At 44.0% G+C, this 23941-nt stretch overlaps 1 protein-coding gene across 1 annotated transcript in view; it reads right to left on the bottom strand.

Moving 5' to 3' along the window:
• Nucleotides 1–5684: 5684 nt before the first annotated feature.
• Nucleotides 5685–23941, bottom strand: part of USP10 (ubiquitin specific peptidase 10) — a 63542-nt gene continuing 45285 nt past the window's right edge. Inside the window, exons 5-14 of the mRNA XM_036345266.1 lie at nucleotides 21941–22032; nucleotides 21342–21451; nucleotides 20869–20924; nucleotides 20535–20638; nucleotides 19573–19672; nucleotides 18496–18673; nucleotides 15433–15598; nucleotides 10457–10601; nucleotides 8682–8747; nucleotides 5685–6712 (exon numbers count right to left, since the gene is read on the bottom strand). Coding sequence (XP_036201159.1) covers nucleotides 6525–6712; nucleotides 8682–8747; nucleotides 10457–10601; nucleotides 15433–15598; nucleotides 18496–18673; nucleotides 19573–19672; nucleotides 20535–20638; nucleotides 20869–20924; nucleotides 21342–21451; nucleotides 21941–22032 — 1205 coding nt within the window. The 3' untranslated portion in view covers nucleotides 5685–6524. The remainder of the gene's footprint in view (nucleotides 6713–8681; nucleotides 8748–10456; nucleotides 10602–15432; nucleotides 15599–18495; nucleotides 18674–19572; nucleotides 19673–20534; nucleotides 20639–20868; nucleotides 20925–21341; nucleotides 21452–21940; nucleotides 22033–23941) is intronic.

The following is a 23941-nucleotide window of genomic DNA, read 5'->3' on the forward strand; positions in this document are numbered from 1 at the left end:
GAAGAACCAATCCTCACATCAGGAAGTAAGTCCACATCTTACAAGAGACTTCCAATCATTTTTTCAAAGCAGAGCAATGCTTTTTTCTTAAGTCACATAGAGCCCTATCCAGTTTGGCTCAGTGGATAGAGCATCAGCCTGCGGACCAAAGGGTCCCGGGTTCGATTCCGGTCAGGGGCAAGTACCTCAGTTGCAGGCTCCTCCCTGGCCTGGGCCCTGGTCGGGGCTCGTGCAAGAGGCAACCAATCAATGAATGTGTTTCTCTCTGTCTTTACTGCTCTCTTCCACTCTCTCTAAAAAATAAATAAATAAATAAATAAATAATCAATGGAAAATATCCCCAGGTGAGGATTTAAAAAAAATGTTCATTTTAAATCACATAGAGCAGCAGTTCTCAACCTGTAGGTCGAGACCCCTTTGGTGGTCGAACGACCCTTTCACAGGGGTCGCCTAAGACCATCCTGCATATCAGATATTTACATGACTATTCCTAACAGTAGCAACATTACAGTTATGAAGTAGCAACGAAAATAATTTTATGGTTGGGTCACAACATGAGGAACTGTATTTAAAGGGCCAGAAGGTTGAGAACCACTGACATAGAGAATCCCAAAATACTCAAAAAGCATGTGAAGAGATTTGCTTTCTTTGAGGGACAGATGGGAAACCCAAGGTCAGGATCACCAGACCCAAACCAGTAACCTCAGGACCACCAACACTTTGAAAACCATGCAGATGGCCCACAACAGAAAACAGAAAACACACTCCGGATGGGTTTAGATGTAAAAAAAAATCACACACACACAAAACTACAAAAAACTTCTATTAAAAAACACACAAATCGCAACAAATCAACAAACGACAAGTGCTGGAGAGGATGTGGAGAAAAAGGAACACTTGTGCACTGCTGGTGGGAATGCAGACTGGTGCAGCCACTATGGAAGACAGTATGGAGTTTCCTCAAAAAACTGAAAATGGAACTCCCATTTGACCCTGTGATCCCACTTCTAGGAATATATCCCAAGAAACCAGAAACACCAATCAGAAAGGATATATGCACCCCTATGTTCATAGCAGCACAATTCACCATAGCTAAGATCTGGAAACAGCCTAAGTGCCCATCAGTAGATGAATGGATTAGAAAACCGTGGTACATCTACACGATGGAATACTATGCTGCTCTAAAAAGGAAGGAACTCTTACCATTTGCAACAGCATGGATGGAACTGGAGAGCATTATGCTAAGTGAAATAAGCCAGTCAATGAAGGAAAAATACCACATGATCTCACTCATTCATGGATAATAGAGACCACTATAAACTTTTGAACAATAATAGATACAGAGGCAGAGCTGCCTCAAACAGATTGTCAAACTGCAGCGGGAAGGCCGGGGAGGGTTGGGGGGCAGGAGGTAGGGGGGGTAAGAGATCAACTAAAGGACTTGTATGCATGCATATAAGCATAACCAATGGACATAAGACACTGGGGGATAGGGGAGGCTAGGGGACTGTCTAGGGCGGGGGGGGGGGAGGAAATGGACACATATGTAATACCCTTTGTAATACTTTAAGCAATAAAATTAAAAAAATAAAAAATAAAATAAAATAAAATAAAAAAAAAACACACACAAATCAGAAACTTAGGGGTGAGGCTTCTCTGGCTCCCAAATGCGCAAAGCCTGCCCAGGGACTCTCCCGATGCACAGACATGCCTTCCGTCGGTTCCTCTGGTAGAACACGTGACGCTGCCTCAACATTTCACTTGTTAGAAAACAAACGACACTTTCGCAATGAATGAGAAGTAAGACTTCAGTGGGAGTCTATTATAAAATGGAGCTTACAAGAAAATGAAAATATTTTAGACGACATCAGTGTGAAATCCGAGTCAAAACCAAAATAATTCCCTCGAACCACAGCAGCCAGGATTGCGTTGTTTCCTTTAATCAAATATGGTGACTTAAAAGCTTACTTCCCGTGTCTCAGAGGACAGACCACTTGACCAAAGGCTGAGCAAATCTGTACTTAGTCAATTATACCTAATTACCGTCAGCGAGGGTACAGCGGGAGACATGACCAAATGTGTGAAGCGAAATGCAAGTACTAGTGAGAAGTAAACTCACAATTAAATCCCATGAAGGGAACATACACTTGCTAACTAAAACAATACACCCCTTCATGTAAAGGGGGTGGGGAGGGAAGGAAAGAGAAAGACCGGAAAAGCGGACCAAGCATTTGTTCACTGGTTCATGTGTTCATTCCTGAAAAGAACAAACATTATCACAAGGGCTAGGAAGTGAATTTCATTTTCAAGCAAATAAATTTTCCTCCAAAAGATAGAAATAAGATGGGGATGGTCAGACCAGAAGATGAGTAACAACACTTAAAAAATCATCCTAGGAAGCAAGAGGAAGCGTTTGCTGAGGAACAAGCATGCCCCTTGACCATCTGCGGTGATTGAACTTAAAGGAAAAACACAACGTTGCATGTGGAGCTGGCTGTTAATGTGTGGCCTTGCCAGGCAGGAACTATTTTTAAACCACTCAGATTTTGTCTAATGTTTTCTATGTCCACTGCCCCGCAGGAAATTGGTGTAATGGACACACTTGCCCTCACTAGGTCGTTTTCTTTGTTGAGCTGGAGAAGTGTTAGAAAAGCCTTGGGTCTTCGTCTCCCCTGAGGGAGGTGGCCAGACCACACAACCAATGATGACTGATTCCTGCAAGTTAGCGGGGAGCTGTACAAGATCAAACGCACTGGTTTAATCGGTCAATTCAAAGCAACTGACTTACATGGCAATCTGTTTTCTAACCAGTTGGCCTGGTCAAGTACAAGCAGCCAGTGAGAGCCTAGGAAATTTCCACTAAGTAAAAGACATAAATGGTGCAACTGCTGATTACAAAGTTCCTGCTCATGTCGCCTACACATTAGATCATGATGAGGTGACGACACTGAAAACAAAAGCACAATGCTGCTCTGGGCCCCTCGGGCCGCTGAACTACGGTTATTCAAATAGGACAGTGAAATGACTGCCATTTCCCCACATTGATTTTTAGACAGAGTGAAGGGACCGAAGGAGAGGGAGAGGGAGAGAGAAACATTGATGTGAGAGACATCGATGGGTTGTCTCTGCATGTGCCTTGACCAGTGCCAGGGATCGAGCCTGCATCCCAGGTACATACCCTTGACCAGGAATCAAACCTGTGACCCTTTGGTTCGAGGGCTGACACTAACCACTGACGGAGCCGCACGGGCCAGGGCATGACTGCCATTTTTAATTCTGAGTGGAGCCCAGAGTAGCTCACGCACTTTCCTGGTTGTTGGGCAAACAATACACCAACCAGTTAAACCTCATTACATTCTTCCCTGTAAGAGAACTTCCAAGTCTTGTAATAAATGACATATTAAAGAAAAATCTCTCTATAATATACTTCTGACGATAACGCAGCATTCACATTAGTTTAAGGACTGTCTATAAGGACGTATCAAATGCTAATGAAGAAAAGTAACTCAATTTATACCCACACACCAAGGTTAATGGGCAAAGTTCTACATGTAAATGACCTAAAGTTAGAGAAACTCTATGAGACTTGCAAAAACCCTACACATTGCAGCACAAAATACTAAACATTGAGTTCAAAGTCTTAAGAATCAGTAACATGGATAAGCCCACCGTTCTCTCGGGACCCCAGGGAAGTGCTGGATTTACTAGCATGATCTGATTCTCTATCCACGAGCCAATCATTCACTCCAGGGACCAGATGCAGATAATTCTTAATCCCAGGCCAGCATCTCCTTGCTATGTATTTTGTCCCTTCCTGAGTTACGTGCTTCTGTCTGCAGCTGGGTGTGCTGATCCAGCTTAAGCAAAACTGGGAGGCTACATCTGTCTAAATACGTGGGAGTTGTTAGGTGGTGTGCAGGCTCTCTTTCAAACAAAGCTAGCTTTCACCTCTCAAACCCAGCATCCTCACCTGCAGGTAACAGTGGAGCCCTTTGCAGGCTACCAGGCGGCTGAATTTAAAAGCCCGGGCATACCAGTGGGGATAGCACCTCAAGAGTGGATCAGCCTTAGCTGGTTTGGCTCAGTGGATAGAACGTCGGCCTGCAGACTGGAAAGTCCTAGGATCGATTCCAGTCAAAGGCAAATGCCCAGGTTGTGGGCTCAATTCCACCATGGGGGACATGCAGGAGGCAGCCGATCAATGATTCTCTTATCATTGATGTTTCTCTCTCTCTCTCTCTCTCCCTCTACCTTCCTCTCTGAAATCAATAAAAATATACTAAAAAATAACGAAAGGAGTTTGTGGATTCAGTTGGAACTCCGAAAGTGGATATTAAAAATGTCCACAATAAAACTGGAGTTTAAAAAAAAAAAAGTGGATCAGTGTCGCTGCACAGCACATGTTGACCGACACCGAATGTCCCACTGGACTTAGTTCATCTCGACCACTTTTGAGAGACTTGAGACCTTTCAAAGGAAGTTTCTCAATACCTCAGTCATTTCCAACATATTTTGGGCTTGACACAATATACACCTTCGCAATTTAAAAATTATGTAGAAAGCCCTATTTGAGGGGAAACTTCTCATCTAAACACACAGGATGTGTTTTGAGACTTGAAAGCAGGTTGTGTAGCAATAACATTCTTTTGTGGCCTCTTGTTCGATTCCTGTGACAGGCATTCAGGCCAGAGGGCCCTGTTCTTGAGAGGGCGTCAGTCTCATAACTTTACATCTGAGGAGCCACGTTATCCTGCTGGGAGAGGATGGCCAGCACCATCGGTGGAGGCTGAGTGCCTGCTCAGGACAGATCAGCGTGCCCAACAGGAGAGACAGGATGACAGCATGACATCCTGGCTCACAGCATGACAACCCTGAACTCAATGAAGTGCTTCAGAAATGGGTTTCATTTCATCTTCAGCTGGGTTATTGCTGGTGTGGGTTGCTTCTCCCAAAGTTAATTGGGCTTCCAAACACTTGCACGTTATTTCATTGAGAGGCTAATTGTTACAGGACTTGTAAGTTGGCCGAGTGAATCGGAGTAGGGTCACAACAGGGTGAGTAGGCCGCGTGGCCAGTGATAGGACTGCAAGCTCTGAATGTGGGAGGTGCACAGGCTACGACTGGGAACACCAGGTGGCAGGAGGGAGAACTTGGGAAGCAGGCTCAGACCATGTACAACTGCTTGTCTGGAGATCCAAGGACATTTCTATGACTTGTTTGCATGGTGAAAAAGCGTGGCACTAGTGGCACAAGAGCCGCAGGGGTGGCCCGAGTGTGGCCATCCCTCCTCTCCACCTCTTCGGTCTAGGAAGGCTTCCTTTCCACGATGCGAGGGTGGCATCCGGTGTTAAGATGCCCCAGTGGCATACAAAAGATGCTAGGCCCATCAAAACCCACCACTTTGGTGACGCTGATAATGCAGTAGACGGGGGGGAGGGGGGTGGTGGTGATGGAGGGACAGACTGGGGGGGTTAGACACAGCACAGAAACAACTGAGGGAGACTTCACCTCCCCTTTTCTGCTATCCGAAGATCCAATCCCATTTACCCATCCAGTTCTCACTTGGGAAACATTAACCAAGCACAGACTGTCTTGGCGCGTCTCTCTCACACACGTCAGCTGATCCAAGAGCCTGCATCCCCGTCACTGGAAAAGGCACTCAGTCAAAGAAACACCAAGCACAGTGTCAGACCAACTTAGTGATTTTTATTGATGGGCGACAACTTGATATCCTAGGCATCACTAAACTGTGTACAACTGGAGACGCGGCATTAGAGAAGAGCAGGCAGCAAAAGTAAACAGAGTGGACTTGAGATCAATCTTCATTATTTTGCCCATTATTTCATTATGTGTACACAGAAGCATGAATGCAATTTGAAATCTTTTCATGGCAATAAAGTTACAATCACCCATCTATGTGACTAACACCTTAACTCCAAATATTTGATCTGTAATGTGTAAGTAAGCAGTTTCTCGTCACACAATTATTAAAATGTGTTGTTTTTTCCTATTAGAAACCAGCAACTCATTTTTTGTGTGTTTTTTTTTTTGAAGAACTATTTCTTCTCCAATAACCGGCTCATTTTTATCATTTATCAAAAATTAAAGGGTGGGGGAAGAAAGTGTGATGGATTAAAAAATTCATTTTTTAAGGAAAGATAAAATTCATTTTCACAAATTTACAAGTGTCGTTGCTGGTGCAGAATTCATCCTACTAAGCAATCAGACTGGAAATCAAAGGCAAGCTCCCCTCCAACTCAGGAATCAGCATTATTTCAAAATTATGGATTTTTGTGTATTTTCTTAAATCAAGCGACAGTCTGTTTCAGCCAAGTGATTTGATTTGGAAGTTAGAAGACACCATAAACTATGTTGTGCACAAACCCAAGGCATCTCCTTTTCATTCTAGCCCATTTTTGCAAAAGGGAGGAAGAGTTTCTCTCTAAAGAGCCACTAAAGAGAGGAAAGAAGTCAGTGAGAGTTGGTTCTACAAGCAGGTGTCGGCACACACAGCGCACAGGCGGCTACAGCAGGTCCACTCGGCGGTAATAGAGGAGGTAGGCTGTGCGGTCTGCAGCGGGCTTCACCACCTGGTATTGGTTAATCACCTTGACCATCTGGTCATCGATGCGCAGCCAGCCATTCAGACCAATCTGGAAGACGTCCGTAGTGTAGTGACCACCCGTCGCACTGCTGCCGTGATGGTAGACCACTGGAAGAGAGGGCCCGGTGGGGGACCCAGTGAGACAAGCACTGCACACCAACAGCATAAACACACCCACCAAAAATCAGACTACCTCCAAAACTCTGTCTTGTGAGACACTTACCAAAATAGGTGGGGGAGAGAGAACTTAATGACACAAGGCAGTTTATTCAAACACAAAGACCTTAAACAATTTACAATAAAAAGATATATACGTACATCTTAACATCTTTTAAATGTTCAATACGTCACAAACAATAAAACAAATCCTGATAAAATAGGGTTGTTCCATTTGTCAGCCCTTTAGGCAAGGGTTATCGGCCAGCTGAATATTTGTTTGTTTGTTTGTTTATTTACTTATTTATAATATATTTTATTGATTTTTTACAGAGAGGAAGGGAGAGGGATAAAGAGTTAGAAACATCAATGAGAGAGAAACATTGATCAGCTGCCTCTTGCACACTCCCCACTGGGGATGTGCCCGCAACCAAGGTACATGCCCTTGACTGGAATCGAACCTGGGACCCTGAGTCTGCAGGCCTACGCTCTATCCACTGAGCCAAACTGGTTAGGGCATCAGCCAGCTGAATATTTAATACTTTAGAGCGAACGCTGGAAATTAGAACATGAAAGACACCCCCACAGAGCCACAGTATAAAGTAATCAACATCTGAAAACACACCCAGAGACCTACAAAAAGTTCATGCCCTTGATCTAGCCAAGACCACTTTGAGACTGTTCTAAAAGAGTATCTGAATCTTAGACACAGATTTTATAACAATGAAAAAATGGAAAAACCTAAATACCCACTAGAAGGAATTAGTGAATTATATTACTAGAGGCCCGGTGCATGAAATTCATGAACTGGGGGAGAGGGGAGTCCTCAGCCTGGCCTGCGCCCTCTCGCAGTCTGGGAGCCCTCAGGGGATGTCTGACTACTGTGGAGGCGGCAGAGGCTCCTGACACCACCTGCAGCCGTGAGCCCAGCTTCTGGCTGAGCAGTGCTCCTCCTATGGGAGTGCACTTACCAAGGGGCAGCTCCTGCGTTGAGCATCTGCCCCCTGGTGGTCAGTGCACATCATAGTGACCAGTTGTTCTGCTGTTTGGTCAATCTGCATATTAGCCTTTTATTATATAGGATGAGAATTTTCATGGAACTGATTGTGATATAGGAATATGCTATATTACATGAAAAAATGAGAATCCTAAGTTTTCTATGAAATATCTTCCATGATGACTCACAGCACCCACCTCACCGAAGGCAATACAAAAGGAAGGATGACAAAGAAGCTAGAAAACGCTAATAAAGACAGCCAGAAAAGCAAACACAACTGTTGCAAATAACTATCAAAAGAGATACAAAGCTTCCAAGGCACAAGAGACTCAGGCTATAGAAGAGAAAGAATGGGAAAAAAGCCTAGAAGACAAGCTGGAACCACAGGGAGCTCTAGGCTCCCGGTTCTGGGACAGGGCTGTCCAGCACCCCCCTTAACCACCCCAGAGGGGGATTCCTGTGCCTGACTGAGAAGCATGTGAGCTCAGGCCACCTTCTCATGCACACCTGACAGTGCCATATGAAGAGTTTGGGACTCCTAACCCAGCTGGGTGTCTCCGTGTCACAGCCACTCCAAGCACCATGTACCACAGGTACCACACGGCAGCAGGAAAAGGTCACATTCTCAAAGTGCCAGGCTGGTGGCCTAAACCTACTCCTCTGTCTCAGAGACAGAAACAATCATGTCAAACAAGGTCTTATGTTGGGCTCAGTTTAGAGCCAAGAGGGTATTTTGTCAAATTCCAAGCACCAAATTTCAGGTAAAATACACATTTTCAAATGATTTCCTGACTTAAAAATTCCATAGCAATACCAATAGTGAAATCTATTCTTTATGTTAAGTGGCATTATGGCAAAATTGTGCCTGAGTAGAAACCCTTTTATCATTGCTTTAATAGGGAATTAGTGTACAAATTTACTTACCTGCAAATAGTCTATAGGTTCTGTGGCATTTAAAATTCTTATTTTTAACTCCTGGAGAAAGCAGCTCTGAAAAACAAAATATCAACAGCTCCGATCTATAAAAGCACTTACAGAGTCTCAGAGCAACAGAAGCAAAGACTAACACGTCTCCACTCACAGAACTACCTGGTAGACCAGGGAAACAAAACTCCATCCTTTATTTGCATAAAAAGTGGCCCATGAAATTAGCTGTGCAGTGTAGTAAAAGACATAATCAGCAACCAACCCATCAAAGAAATATGAGCAATATGCTGAAACTATTAAGCTCATGCTAGGAACCCCTTAAAAGCAGATGTTCTAAAAAGTGAGGGGGGGTGGGTTGCCCACTTACAGGCAAAAACAAAACAAAACCAAAACAGTCCTGGAAAACCCAGGCAGCAGAATATTTCACATGGGAGTCAGGCCACAAAACTTCAATTACACAACAGTATATGGCTTCTCCACAGAGGTTCCAACTACCAGCTGGTGCAGGCCAGGTCTCTTGCCTTAAAGCACCCAGTTCCCCTTTATAGAAGCGCCACTCAGATGCTGGGAAGAGTTCACCTGGAGATTACTGGCTCCTTCTCTATTTCTCAACTCTGTCATTTCTCTTTCTAGAAAGCATCTGAGGTGGCAGCTGATATAAAAATACATGTAACAAGAAACGCCATGCAAATAAAATCTGTAGGAAACCACACAAGTCAGTCCATCTAGGTGGTTAATTTGGGGGTGAGGGAAGGTGCAAGAGTGGGTCAGAGGATGCCTGTTGGACTGTTGGCTGTTTCCTGAAAGCCATGCAGACTGGGACGATGACCCAGTATGTGATTCTCCGCTGGAGTTTCTTCCCTGTTCTGGTCCTCAGATGGGATCAGAAAAACATGCTGCCTAGGAATGAAGCAGCTCACTATGAGAGGAGGGGAGGACCATAAACTAGCACAGGAGTCCAAATTTTCAGCCACAGGAAGAAATGGAACATCCCTGGGGTAGTAGAAGCCGATCATAAGCATAAGGCTGCCACCCACTAGTTCCTGAGTCATCTGGCCCAAAATACAGGGCAAGTGGGTGCTGTGCTGTGGGGAGGGAGGGGAGGGAGGAAAGGTGACAGGGACCCGGGGCTCTACCCGACTCAGAGATGCCATCCCATCCTCTTTCCTGTTTTTCAGACACTCTGATTATTTTGAGAATCACCTCTAACTTGTGTTGCTCCTGATCAAGCTTCATTATCAGAAAACATTTTTCACCAATTCTGAAGCTTTCAAGGAAAGCTGCTTCAAGCTGTACTTGTAGCAAGACAACCTGAGCTTGGTGCTTTTGCCAAGAATGTGCCGCTGCTGCTAAGCCCAGGTTACCTGATGGAGACTAGTGGCAACACACAAACCTAAAAGGTATGTTACTGCAACCGGGTCAGAGAAACCCCCAGAATAGGGAACATTCCCAATTCACTAAAAAAAGCCCATTTAGCCAGGCTGATGCACACAGTTGTTAATACATAGTATAAAAAAAAATTGTTTTGTACCATTAAACTATAAATTGATACTCATTTTGATGGATAAAACCTATTTTTTCTAATTTAGTAAGATATTTTATTTTTGCCTGTATTTTTAAAAAGCCATTTTAATGAGAATTTGAAAAAAGGTCTATTAAAGGTCAAGAAATTCCTTCATCTTGACCTTCTTCAGAAATGCTCATGTGTCAAATGCCCACTGGTTTCCAGGAGTACTGTCACCATAAACACTGTTGCCTTACATATTTCTCACCTTTACTAATTTCCAAGTCCACAGGATATTCAATATTTTTTATGAGCTTCTGACATCCGCCAGTCTTCTCGTAAACAAATCGTTTCAGGTGCAGCACGAGGACAGGAGGAAGCTTTTCCAGGGTCACCCTCCGGCTAATCTCCACCTGGGACACAAAGCACACAGGTCCAGCGGCCACCTGACTCCAGGCAGCAGAGGCCACGCCCCTTCCACTCAAAGACCTCCGAGGGCCGACTCCTTACAGTACATGGCAAAGCTTCTGGACATTTCCGGGGTTGTGAGATATTTTTAACACCTTAGAAATCTACTGGTGTCCTTCTTAGAAAAATGCATACATCTTTGTAAACACCACTGCAGAGGATCCCTTGGGTGCCTGAGCCCATCTGTGAACTCACGTTAACAATCTTTGCTCTGTGGCACTAATGACAAATTGGCATAACCATAAAAAAGCTAACTTAGTGGTACCTTGAATTATATATTTACTAGAGGCCCGGTGCACAAAAATTTGTGCACTCGGTGGGGAGGGGGGATCCCTCAGCCCGGCCTGTGCCCTCTCGCAGTCTGGGACCCCTCGGGAGATAACGACCTGCTGGCTTAGGCCCGCTCCCGGGTGGCAGAGGGCAGGCCCAATCCCTAGGTGCAGCCCCTGGTCGGGCTCAGAGCAGGGCCAATTGGGGAGTTGGGGCGCCGCCCCCTGTCATGCACAGAGCAGGGCGGATCGGGAGGTTGCCATGCCACCCTCAGTCACACTCAGGGTAGGGCCGATTGGGGGGTTGGGGCACCGCCCCCTGTCACACTCAAGTCAGGGTCGATGGGGAGGTTGCAGCGCCACCCCCTGTCACGCACAGAGCAGGGCCCATCAGGGGGTTGGGGCTCCGTACCCTGTCACGCACAGAGCAGGGCCGATCAGGAGGTTGGGGCGCCGCCACTGTCACACTCAGGGGAGGGCCGATGGGGAGGTTATGGCTCTACCCATCACACACGGAGCAGGGCCCAAGGAGGGGGGGGTTGGGGCGCTGCCCTCTATCACCCACAGAGCAGGGCTGATCCGGGGGTTGGAGCGCCGCCACTCTCACACTCAGGGCAGGGCCGATGGGGAGGTTGTGGCCCCGCCCCCTGTCACACACAGAGCCGCAGGGTGATCAGGGGGTTTGGGCGCTGCCCCATCACACTGATCCCGGTGCCGGGAGGCCTCTCAGCTCTGCTGATCCTGGTGCTGGGAGGCCTCACGGCTCTGCTGATCCCGGTGCTGGGAGCCATATTACCCTTTTACTATATAGGATAGAGGCCTGGTGCACGGGTGGGGGCCGGCTGGTTTGCCCTGAAGGGTGTCCTGGATCAGGGTGGGGGTCCCCACTGGGGTGCCTGGCCAGCCTGGGTGAGGGGATGATGGCTGTTTGTAGCTGGTCACACACCCTTCAGGATGGGGGTCCCTACTGGGGTGCCTGGCCAGCCTGGGTGAGGGGATGATGGCTGTTTGCAGCTGGTCACACACCCTTCAGGGTGGGGGTCCCCACTGGGGGTGCCTGGCCAGTCTGGGTGAGGGGCTGAGGGCTGTTTTCAGGCTGGCGGGTGACTGAAGCTCCCAACTGCTCCTTTTTATCTTTTTCTTTTTTTATTCTGGGCCAGCTTTAGCTCTGGCTCCAGCTCTGAGGCCTCTGCTGCTGAAAGCAGGTAACTGGTTTGTTTGGGTTCTATAATCGAAACACTGTATCAACTCCAGCTCTGAGATCCCGGTGGGCTGAAAGCAGGTTTCTGGGGTTTTGTTTAGCTTCTATATTTGTAACAATGTTTCAAACTGCAAGCTCAGAGGGCGGCAAGGCAGGCGGGGAACGTTGGTTTCCTCAGTCACTGAAACACGCAAGCCTCATGTTAGCTTCAAGCTGCCTGGCTGCCATCTTGGCTGGCAGTTAATTTGCATATCGCGCTGATTAGCCAATGGGAAGGGTAGCAGATGTACGCTAATTACCATGTTTCTCTTTTATTAGATAGGATTAGCTTGTTTTTTAATAACTCCCATAGTGTTGATAAAACTGAGGCTGATATGTTTCTTGAATCAGATGCTTTAACTCTAAAACTACTTATTCTAACCCTTTCATAGCTTCTAATAAATGCTTTTTATTAAATGCAACTTAATATATACTTTCACAGGTCTAATGAATGCTTATTAAAATGCAACTTCACAAAAAATACTTCACTCCTTTATTGTTCTCTATACTTATAAACTCTTTAAGAACAGATAACATGCCCACCGTGTATCTTTGTATTCTAGTGTTTCTGTATCTAACAGAATCTGTGATTGAATGGAAATCTGTGACTGAATGAAAAGCGTGACCACAGCTCAACAGTTGAAACTAGGAATGATGGCTCTGGATTCACCTGAGAACTGGGAGAGCTGGATTGAAGTATCTCTGGGATGCTTCTCAGTGTGGTGACCTGTCATTTTTACCTTAACCTATTGTGCACCATAAGCGTCTATAGATGCAATTAAATTCAAAATATCGTGGCATGCCCTAGCTGGTTTTGCTCAGTGGGTAGAGCATTGGCCTATGGACTGAAGGGTCCCAGGTTCGATTCCGACCAAGGGCACATGCCCAAGTTGTGGGGCTCGATCCCCAGTAGGGGGCGTGCAGGAGGCAGCCAATCGATGATTCTCTCTCATCACTGATGTTTCTATCTTCCTCTCCCTTCCTCTCTGAAATCAATAAAAATATATTTTTTTAAAAAAATATTTTTAAATCGTGGCGTGTGGGGATGGTTTCCATTTTGGACACATGGCAGTTAACTGGTTAAGCCTCAAGCAGTTCACTAGGTGGTTAATCTGAAATTCTTAAATGTGTTTTTTGGGTTTCCAGACAAATGAAGGCATACTTTCTTGTCACTCAACAAAAGCAGACCCTAATCACATTTTCCCATGGACCATCATCCTGCGTCTCCGTCCCCCCTTCCCCCCCACCCACAGACATTTGATCTAAAAGTATAATAAAATTAAACTTGGGCTTCGCCAGAGTGGCTCAGTTGGTTGAGTGTCATCCCATGGACCAAAAAGTCACCAGTTCAATTCATGGTCAGGGCACATGCCCAGGTTGTGGGTTCAATCCCCAGTGGCAGCATACAGGAGGCAGCTGACTGATGTCATCGATGTTTCTCTTCCTCTCCCTCTCCCTTCCTCTCTCTCTCTCTCTCTCTCTCAAATCAATAAAAACATTATTTTTTTAAAAACCAACTTGATATTTTAAAAAGTTTAAAAAACCACATTCCAGAAATTGTGTTATTTGCTCTTTACAGATATCACAAGTTGTCCAAAGTGTTCCTTCCTCAAATATCTGCTTTTTCTGAGTGTTCTCTTATCTGATAACCACACACCATCATGACCATGGAGCTAGAACAGCTAGAAGTGTTCTTTTTAACCTACAAGGCTCTGCCAAAACATCACTTCTTTCTTGAATCCTTCCTCTCAGCCTGCTACCCAGAACAAATCATCGTTCCTTAACACTCTCTGACAATAGGCCAATAACCACCTCTATCTCAATTCATACCTCCCATTCCACCTCCTCCCCAAACTCCAAGTTTAACTGCAGCAGAAGTAACAGAGGGAACAATAGATACATCACAAAGGGCATTCCCGACAGCCCAGGGACAGCCCCCGCAGCAGGACGAGTAGGCAGACCTGCACAGCTGGCTCAAAGAAGAGCACAGGAAGAGTGGCCCAGTGGCCAGGACAGTGCATCCACCTCCGGAGTCACAGCTGCCAGAGAACAAGCTGTGGACAGTCCCCACAACCAAGTTCACATTCCTGCCACACAAAGCAACCTCGCTGAAACAAGTACCCCCAGCTTTCTCTTCTATTAAGTCCCACCACTAGAATCTGCTTAGCTTATTCACAAAGCCAACTGCCAAGATTTTGACACTGGCTTCCACCACTTTTAATTTTAAACAAAACTGCCCAGGAGAAGGAATCAGAAAATATGGTAAAGGATTAGGCATAGTTTCTGCAAATCTCCCAAGAGCTGGCTTCACCAATCAATGCAGGAGACCCCAGAGGCACTGAAGTCCCCAGAGAAACACATCCTACTTCTGTTCTTCACTCAGGTCACGAGTCGCAAGGCAAGGGTATGCTCACCTTGGCTATGCAAGGATCTGACACGTTTTCTACAGTGGATGTCATTCTTCACCTTGCAGTCACTACACACTATTATTTCAATCAAGCTTCACAGGAATACTACAAACTGTTCAAAAAAGCACTGTCCCCCACTAGCCTGCACTCATTTCCCAACACATATGTATGAATTCACTGCCACAATTTAAGACAATAATGGAGAAGACATTCTCAACTGAAGAGCTGGAAACAGGCATAAACTGGCACATCTGGACAGCCAGGAACTAGGAAGCCCTCAAAAGCAGAATCTACCCATCTTGCCAGATCGAGCTGACAGGTGCACCACATTGAGCCACAATCTGTGTCTCCGCTCCTGAAGGCTGAAAGGCTTTTATCTTTTCCAGATCAAATCAAAGGGCAACAGGCACTAGAACAATGACTTCCTCTACTTCAATGTCCTGGAAGATCTACAATCAAATTCAAAACAGATGTGCTATGAATCTCTTTTATGTCCTGACTAATCTCATGAAACTGTGCTCTATGATAGCAGGAATGTAAACAAGCCATCAGCCTCTGATAGGGGTAGCAATGACTTTGTGGTACCATGATTAGATAGCCAGAAAATTAAACACAACTCGGGATAAATAATCTGCAAGACCGTTACCTTGTGCTACATGACTCAGAGCTAAAGGAGATTGTTAGGATCATCTGTTTCAACCATTTCATCTAAAAATGTGAAAAATCTCAGTCCAAAAAAGTTAAGCAACTGATTTAAGAGGCTGAACTCAAATCCACCTGTCCTCATTCCTAATTCTGTGTTCTTTCCACCATACCCGAGTGCCTTGGTAGACAGGTTCAGGATCAACTGTGAATATACCTCTTGTTTGGTTTTTGTGGTATAACCTTGGACAGATTCTCTTGCCACCAAGCTTTCCAATGCATCCTGGACGGTACGGATCTTGTCAGACTGGATATCCAACTGCAGCGTGAAAAATGGCTGCAAGGTGGCAGATTCTTTTGAACTCTGCTGGTAAACCACAGACCTAAGAATTGAAAACAAAAACAAAAAACTTAAGAGACCACTCCTTCCCACTTTCTCTTAAGATTATCCAACAGGAGAAGAGGAATAAACACTGAAAATAAGATTATTCAATATCACCTTCAGAAGACCAGAGAGAACAGAAAAGCCAAAAATATACTGAATTTAAAAATAATTCTGGCCCTAGTCAGTTTGGCTAAGAGAATAGAGCGTCAGCCCATGGACTAAAAGGTGCCTGGTTCGATTCTGGTCAAGGGCACCTCCTAGGTGTCGCTTGATCCCCAGCCCTGGTCGGGTGTATGCGGGAGGCAACCAATCAATGTGTCACTCTCACGTCGATGTTTCTCTCCCCCTCCATTCCACTCTCTCTTAAAATCAATGAAAAAATATCCTCGGGTGAGGATTAAGAACAAAAAAATAATAATTCTGCTGACTGCCACCTCCTAACTATTTCTAGCAACTAAATCCAGCAGTTGACAATTTCCTATTCAAGGGCTCTGAAGAAAACATATTTCACCTTCAAACTCCTTCACCTCCTCTCCACATTTTATATAATACACCAGTTAATAAATGTGACTATCTAGCATGGCCTCAAAATGCTGACACATTTTATTTTCTCAAAGTATCACAGCCTGCTCTAATAAAAGAGAGGAAACCTCAAGGTAAACAGAATATTTTTAATGGCATTTTCCCCTATAAAAATGACTTACAAAGAAGAGGAGCAGGGTGCGTATAATAAAAAACAAGTTAACATTCCAGGAAACAGGGCTACCTCCCTCAAGAAGAAGGCTGCCAATTCAACCTTGTTTTCTTAGCTGGTTTTTCATTTCATTTTTCTTTTTCTAAGTTTTTCTGAGTAAAAATGGTGTGTTGAGCCCATCTGTCACTTAGCCTCAGCAAGGAAACATTCCAAGAGTTCAACAAGGGATTCTATTTCTGCAGCCTGAGTGACCTAGTTTATAGAGAGAATAAAATGGGTGTGGCTAGATATTCAGACTTCTTAGAGCAGATGCATGAAGAGTGAGCTGAAAGCTTTTCTGCTTAGGGTTCGATTTTCATACACTGCTTTCCCAACACAGTCTGAGGAAGCATGTCCACACTCCTCCCCTCCCTTGGTTCCGAAGAGGAGTAGTGGGAAAACCACTAATTAAAGTTAGGGAAGAAATCAAGAAGTGGTCTCTTGGTTCAAAGGGCCTAGAGTTTTTCAAAAGCATCCCGGGGGAAAAGGGTGGGGAAAGATTCTTTCTGAGGGAATATATGGAAAACTTTCAACAATAAAGATTTAAAAAACAAACAAACAAAAAAATATTCTTTCTGTGGAAACTGAAAAGCCACCAGAACAGGGTGAATTTTAGAAGAAAACCTTTCAACTTGTTTGAATAGAGAATCATACTTAACGATGGCTGCTATGCATCCTAAAAAAAAGTTCCTAAATTATAAGAAGCAATTCCTTTTCTTTCCTTTGCCATTTTTCAAAAAGACGTATCAATAACCAATTTCAACACAAAGAACCCAGAGGCTGAGGCGAGTGACCATGGCAGAGCCATTCAGGCTAAGCCAGACATGCCGCAAAGTGGATTCTGGCTTTTCCCATGATTCATTCTCCGACAAATTTGGGAACTTGGGTGTGTTGGCCATCGGTGGCACTGTAATTCTGATACTACACCTGGGCAAAAACATGATGCTCTGTCCACACATCACCCTCTCTCCCATCCCTAAGTGAGTGTCCCAAGAATGCTAACATCAGGCTGCTGGTCTAATGGAGAGCTCAGGTCACACTCGGCCTCTTCTCACTGCTGTTCACAGACCTGGACCCCTGCTCTCTTCTCCCAACAAGGCCCAACCCAAGGAGCCGTATCTGGCAAAAACAAGTTACAGTGGCAGCGATCAGAGGTTGGGCATTCCCCAGAGCGCACCTGGCCACAGGCTGACACGGGAGAGACTCCAGAACAGAAAGGGGCCCTGGAAGTAATTCGCGGCAAAGGGCACAGCAGTGACTTGTTCAAGGTCACATGGCACGACTGGCTACTAAATCCAGTCCTCCAGCATCACTGACTAGCTTGTGAGGAGTCAGTGCGTCTTTTCTGAGGTTTTCATTGGCCTGTTGAAAGGTATTCAATCTAAGTTGTTCTAGAGCAGGGAGAGATTGAACTAACCCTTGATGCCTGGAAAGGGTGTTATTTCTTGTGGATACACAGCATTTGGGACAACGAAAGGCTAAGAGTCTCACTAAAACACCACCCTGGTAGGCTCTGCTATGAGGCCTTCAGGGAGGAAATGTGCTATAATGAGGTCCTTTCAGACCGGATGAGTAAATCTCCCTGTACATACGCGTCGTATTGAATTCAACATCACATCAGTACTGAGTGGCTGACGTATGTAAATAAAAGCCTTTTAGGGAGATTTGGTGAATGCATGTAAAGCAGCTGGTTTAGGGAACTGGGGCACAGGAGGTGCCAGGTATTCCAGGCGAGGCCACATGTCCTCCTTTATGGAGAAGTAGCTCTCCTACATCCCCTTAACTTTTAACTCACTTGGTCTAGTGCCTACAAGTCCTCCAATCAGATACATAATTTCTTCTCTTCCCTTCCACCCTAGCTGTGAACAGCTGCGCTGAGGGAATGTAAATGTTGATGGAGGGGAGTCAGGAGCGGGGGGTGAGGGGGGGGCAGACAGGTCCATGGGGTATAACACCCTCTGCCGAAAGGCCACAATGGGTAGGATGAAAGCAGTGGTGCCTGGCAAGAGAAGTGTTAGAAGTCCAAGAGGAGAGTACACAGAAGTGTAGAGGGAAACCAGCATGTCAAAATGTCTTAGGACAAGTCTTACACCTCCCCGCTTTAGCAAAATCTCCGAACCTTGAAAAAGGCAAATACTAAAATATTCCAGAAAAACATGAACCTGATGTGTCCCCCAAAAATGCCAGTGATTGGGGTCTGAACGAAGTCCGCCTGGCGAGTGACTGAAGTCTTATTTCTGGGGCCCACTTGCTCCCATTCGTCCTCACTTCCTTCACCTGGTTCTTCCTGCTCTTCCTCATTAACTGAGTAGCTTTTGGGTCCATTGGAAATAGGAAGTTCTGGAAAACAGACAGTCTGCTTAGGATACTCTTCACAAGAACAGCAAAAACATTAAAATAAAAAAAGTTCTACAGACATCACCTACACAGATTTGTCATTTGTAGTCTTAAGAACAAAATCAGGCCCTAACCGGGTTGGCTCAGTGGATAGAGCGTCAGCCTGTGGACTCAAGGGTCCCAGGTTCGATTCCGGTCAAGGGCATGTACCTTGGTTGCAGGCACATCCCCAGTAGGGGGTGTGCAGGAGGCAGCTGATCGATGTTTCTCTCTCATCGATGTTTCTAACTCTCTATCCCTCTCCCTTCCTGTCTGTAAAAAATCAATAAAATATATTTTTAAAAAAAAAAAGAACAAAATCAGGGTGTGTTCTACATCAAGACTCTACCCAGTGGTTCTCAACCTTCCTAATGCCGTGACCCTTTAATACAGTTCATGTTGTGATGACCCCCAACCATAAAATTATTTTCATTGCTACTTCATAACTGTAATTTTGCTACTGTTGTGAATCGTAATGTAAATATCTGATATGCAGGATGTATTTTCATTGTTCATGACCCACAGGTTGAGAACCGCTTCTCTACACCAAGAACAAACACAACAGCCCAGGCAGTGTGCTGAGTGATTGAGGTTGGACCTATGCACCAGGTAGTCACAGTTCGATTCCCAATTATGGGCATATACCTGGGATGCAGGTTCAATCCCCAGCCCCGGTTGGAGTGCATACAGGAAGCAACTAATCCATGTATCTTTCTGTCTCTCCCCCGACTCCTTCCTCCCACTCTCTCTCTAAAAATCAACGGAAAAAACTATCCTTGGGTGAGAATTAAAAATAAAATAAAATAAATAATTCTTAAGAAAATGTTCTCACACATTTTTGTAGCAAATATATCATAACCTACTATCATTATTTGGTGAGAGAAGTTTCTTTAGGTTCAACATTTCCTCATGAAGTCCATTTAGAATGAAGCCCAAGTATTCCTCGGCATCTTCTTGTCGACCCTGAAAAGGGCAAATGTAACCACATTAATTCCAACCGATTATTATGATCACTATCTAAGACCTGCAGGGAATGTAATTACCTGCATATTCAAACTATGCTTCCTCTTAAATTTTCAACACATTCTCATGTAAAGTATTTCCCCCTGAAACATGTGAGTTTTTCTTTGGACAGCTGAGATGGGGGAGGGGAAGACGGAGGAAAGGAGAGACAGATTAAACAATTATCCTTAAGTGATGGAACTAATGGGGTGTTTTTTTTTATTATGCTTTTCTGTATTTATGAAATTTTCTACAATAAATATGCAATTGCTTTTATAAGAAAAGTTATTTAAAAGTTGGTGTTTTGTTAAATGAAATAGAAGAAGAAGAACTAGTTGTCCAGGGCCACCTCCCTACACAAGCCTAGGACTCTCATTTACACTGGGAGTCATGAAATTAGCAGCCCCAAATGCCTCCTTTGGACCTGAGTGGCAGTGCAGGACAGGGATTAAGGAGCTGAAGCTAAAGCCGTGCTCTGCCATGTATAAGTTGTGTGACCTTAAGCAATGACTTCACTCTTCTCAAGCATAACAAGGAGAGAATAATCATACTTTCCTCACAGGGTTAAGTAAGTTAATATACGGAAGAACTTACAACAGTACTTGGTGCACAGTAAATGATACGTGAGTTGGTTCTGATTGTGATTATCACCAACCTCTTTAAATTAATCCAAGCAACTGACTCCATAACAAGCCTAAATCTACTGAACACACCCACCAATCACAGCACTTACACAGAGGGCAAGCCCTGAGTAAGCAACAGTTAAGGCACAAAATGGAGTAAAAGGCAACACTCCAGTGGCTACGTTAGAGGAGTCCCAAACCTTTTCAGACAGGCTCGACTTGATGACTGTCAGGAGTCTATAAATATATGTGGGTTCAAAGGCAGCTCCAGGGCGGATATCCCTCACGATTTTATCCCCAAGAGCTGCAATGGAAACAACATAGATTTTCATAACAAAAAGGAAGCCTAAAAATGACAAAAAGCAAAATCATCAAAACTCCCTCCCACACCCACCCAATGCTGAAAATAGCGTAGGTATAGTAACATCTATTTTTAAAAAAATTTTCTTCCCAATAAGACTGAATTTATCAAATTCAGTCATCTGACTTCAAGCTCCCAATATGTAATACATCAGAAGAGCTCATTTTACTCACCTTGTCTGGGTTTTGGAGGTACTGGCATATTAGTAAACTCATTCATTAGCCGAACACTAAACACGAGGGGGGAAAATGTTAGAAGTACATTATTTTATAAGAAATGCTCTTATTAAAAAGCCTTGATGGCTAAGTAGAATATTAATTAGTATGAAGATAGCAAATTTTAGGCAACCAATGCTATAACAGCTAGACAGTTCTTAAATCTTTTCTATATAAGCTTTTGGTATATTTTAAGTGATAAGCTAGTAAACACTAAAATTTATTTCACAGACTCTAAAGAAAACAGATAAACAATGCTTCAATTCCATTTCTGGATAACTTCCATACAATATCATGAATACTAAATTTTTTTTAAATAGCATAGGGCTCATTTGCAGGAAATCAAAAACTTTGCTAAACTATTTGGATTCTAATAATCAGAGAGGGAAAAACCCACTCCCCTTCAATAGATTTTTAAGCACCTTACTTACAAGCTGTCTATCATGGGTGTTGAAGTACAAGGTCTTTGCACTTTTGAGTACAGAGGAATGAACTTCATCAGGTGATACATCGGAGGGCAAGCAACCAGTGCCTGCAGTGTCTAAGTATTGGCAGTAAGGAAGTGTAAAGGAAATGAGACAGACACTAAGTTTCCAAAAGGCACATCAAGCACACGAGCACATAAAACTAAATCAGCCGAGGACACTAAACAACTTAGATATGTAAACACAAAAGAGAATAAACCAAATCATCACGGGGGTAACGGCCTTTGATACCCACTTAAGGGTTTGCTCTGCGATCAGCACTTGGCTCAACCAAGAGAAATCAATGAAAACAAAATTTCCATTTGTAAATGGTCACTCTGCCCTAGTATTTGGGATCGCTCTACTAAGGATAAAACTTGCCTGATTCTGTCATTACCAGATCAACAAATCTTTCTGGAGCATGAGGAATAACACTGTTTTGAAGCAAGGTAGGCAAACTAAGGAACCACATTTCTGGATTCAAAATTTAGGGTAGATGCCCCATGGAGGCTGAGGATGAGAAAACTGTAGTAAGTCGGCCTTGGGACAGCATCTAAGAAGGATACAGCATTAATGTAGCACCAGTTTCCTTTGTTGATCAGTCCACGGGGTTGCAATGAAACTGGTTTATGTATTAGGGTTACATTCTCCAGTAACTCTGAAAGAGTAAAGAAGCATATTTAAGAAGTTAATGACATCTAGTGAGTAACATTGAAGTAAATTCTTATGCTCTATCTGGGAGAGTGTTCAAAACCCCTCCAATACCACACATATCCAAAGGAAAGGCATACAGGATTAAAGTTTCACTCCATTCAACATCATGTACATTACTTAATGATTAAAATTTTTAAAAAGATTTCTCCCAAACACCAACATTTGTCTTCTTGTTTGAATATAACTAGGAAGCATGAGAACTATTTTAATAAGAAACAAATGTCAGTATTAGAGGATTTTAAAAAGACAGGCTTTTCTCTTAAAGACTGAGTTAGGCCTGCCTTGGTAACAGCGTGGTCTTGGAGACCTTGGCTATAAAGGGGTTTCCGTGCAGAGCCTGAGTCTCCTTCATGTCTGAATGAATCACCAGCAACTACTCCAGCACACAGTGGGTGCTCAATTACTGTTTTTTGGGGACTACCATCTTCTACTAACTGAATTGTATTTTTCATTAGAAGTCGAATTTAGGGACTGTTTTGTACACGGGAATTCCCTTATTCCATTTAGAAACAAGCTTCTTATCCTCGGATTTCACCCATGGGCATCACTCTGCTTCATAGATGGCTGTAAATGCCATCCCCTTCTACAATGCTGTAATGATTTTTAAAATTAAATGCTTTAAATATTATTTTTTTCAGAAATGTCTTATGACACTTGTAACAGTGACAGCTACAATTTATGGACACTGTCTACACTTAGCAAGTGCTTTACAATTTACATGTTAACTGGCTGTACTTAATCCTTATTAATCCAGGAGTACCATCACTATCCCCTTTCACCAATAAGGAAATTGAGGCCCTGAAAGGTTAAGTAGTTGCCTGTGATCACACAGAAGCAAGGTAACACATCCAGCACCTGAAATGCATAGTCTGTGTATGGCCAGACCACACAGCCTCCCTTTACTTTTACGTTGTGCACTCGGAAAGAAAGAAGCACAGGTGACCATACATTTAATGGCAGCATCCCTCCAAGGCACTGCTCAAACAAAAGAAGCCTTTTCTAAAACACAGTTGGACTGGCTGGTCCAGACTTAAGCATTAAATGAAGGAACTAATTTGCAAAATTCTAACGTCAACACACTCCCTCCATCCCTCCTGTGAGAGTAAATGCCCTCTTTCCTCTAATTGAGGAAGCACAGGGAATAATTTTCCCTTTTATAAAAAGGAAACCATTACAAGCTCAAGAGAACCCAATGGAATCTAGACTAAGCTTGCAAAACTCTTCTCACCGCTCTTACTACAGGGAACAGGACTGTGCCTTCTATGAGTAATGGATCATTTACAGAATTGAACCAGGGGCCTCCATGTGATAATACCCAGCACAGACAGTAGCCGTTATGCGGCAGACACTGTGCTGTTTTATCTGTATTATTCATAATCATCTTAACCCTATCAAGCAAACAGCAGTATCACTCCCATTTTACAGATGAGAAAACTGAGGCTGAGGGGTCAGGTAATTGGTGTAGGTCACATAACTGAACTGACACGTGAACCTGGGTCTACTTGACTCCAGAGGCTGGGCTCTTTCTTCTCAGGAGACAACGGGTTCCACTTTAAAATCTTTTGACTCTAAGGCGGGGGTCCTCAAACTACAGCCCGCAGGCCACATGCAAATACAAATATTGTATTTGTTCCCGTTTTGTTTTTTTACTTCAAAATAAGATATGTGCAGTGTGCATAGTAATTTGTTCATAGTTTTTTTTTTTTTTAAACTATAGTCCGGCCCTCCAATGGTCTGAGGGACAGTGAACTGGCCCCCTGTTTAAAAAGTTTGAGGACCCCTGCTCTAAGGTTTCAGATACTAACTTTTCTCCACAGGTTAAGATCTACTTAAAACAGATTTTTACATCTTGT

This window comes from Myotis myotis, unplaced genomic scaffold (genome assembly GCF_014108235.1).
Source record: "Myotis myotis isolate mMyoMyo1 unplaced genomic scaffold, mMyoMyo1.p scaffold_m19_p_19, whole genome shotgun sequence".
NCBI lineage: Eukaryota > Metazoa > Chordata > Mammalia > Chiroptera > Vespertilionidae > Myotis > Myotis myotis.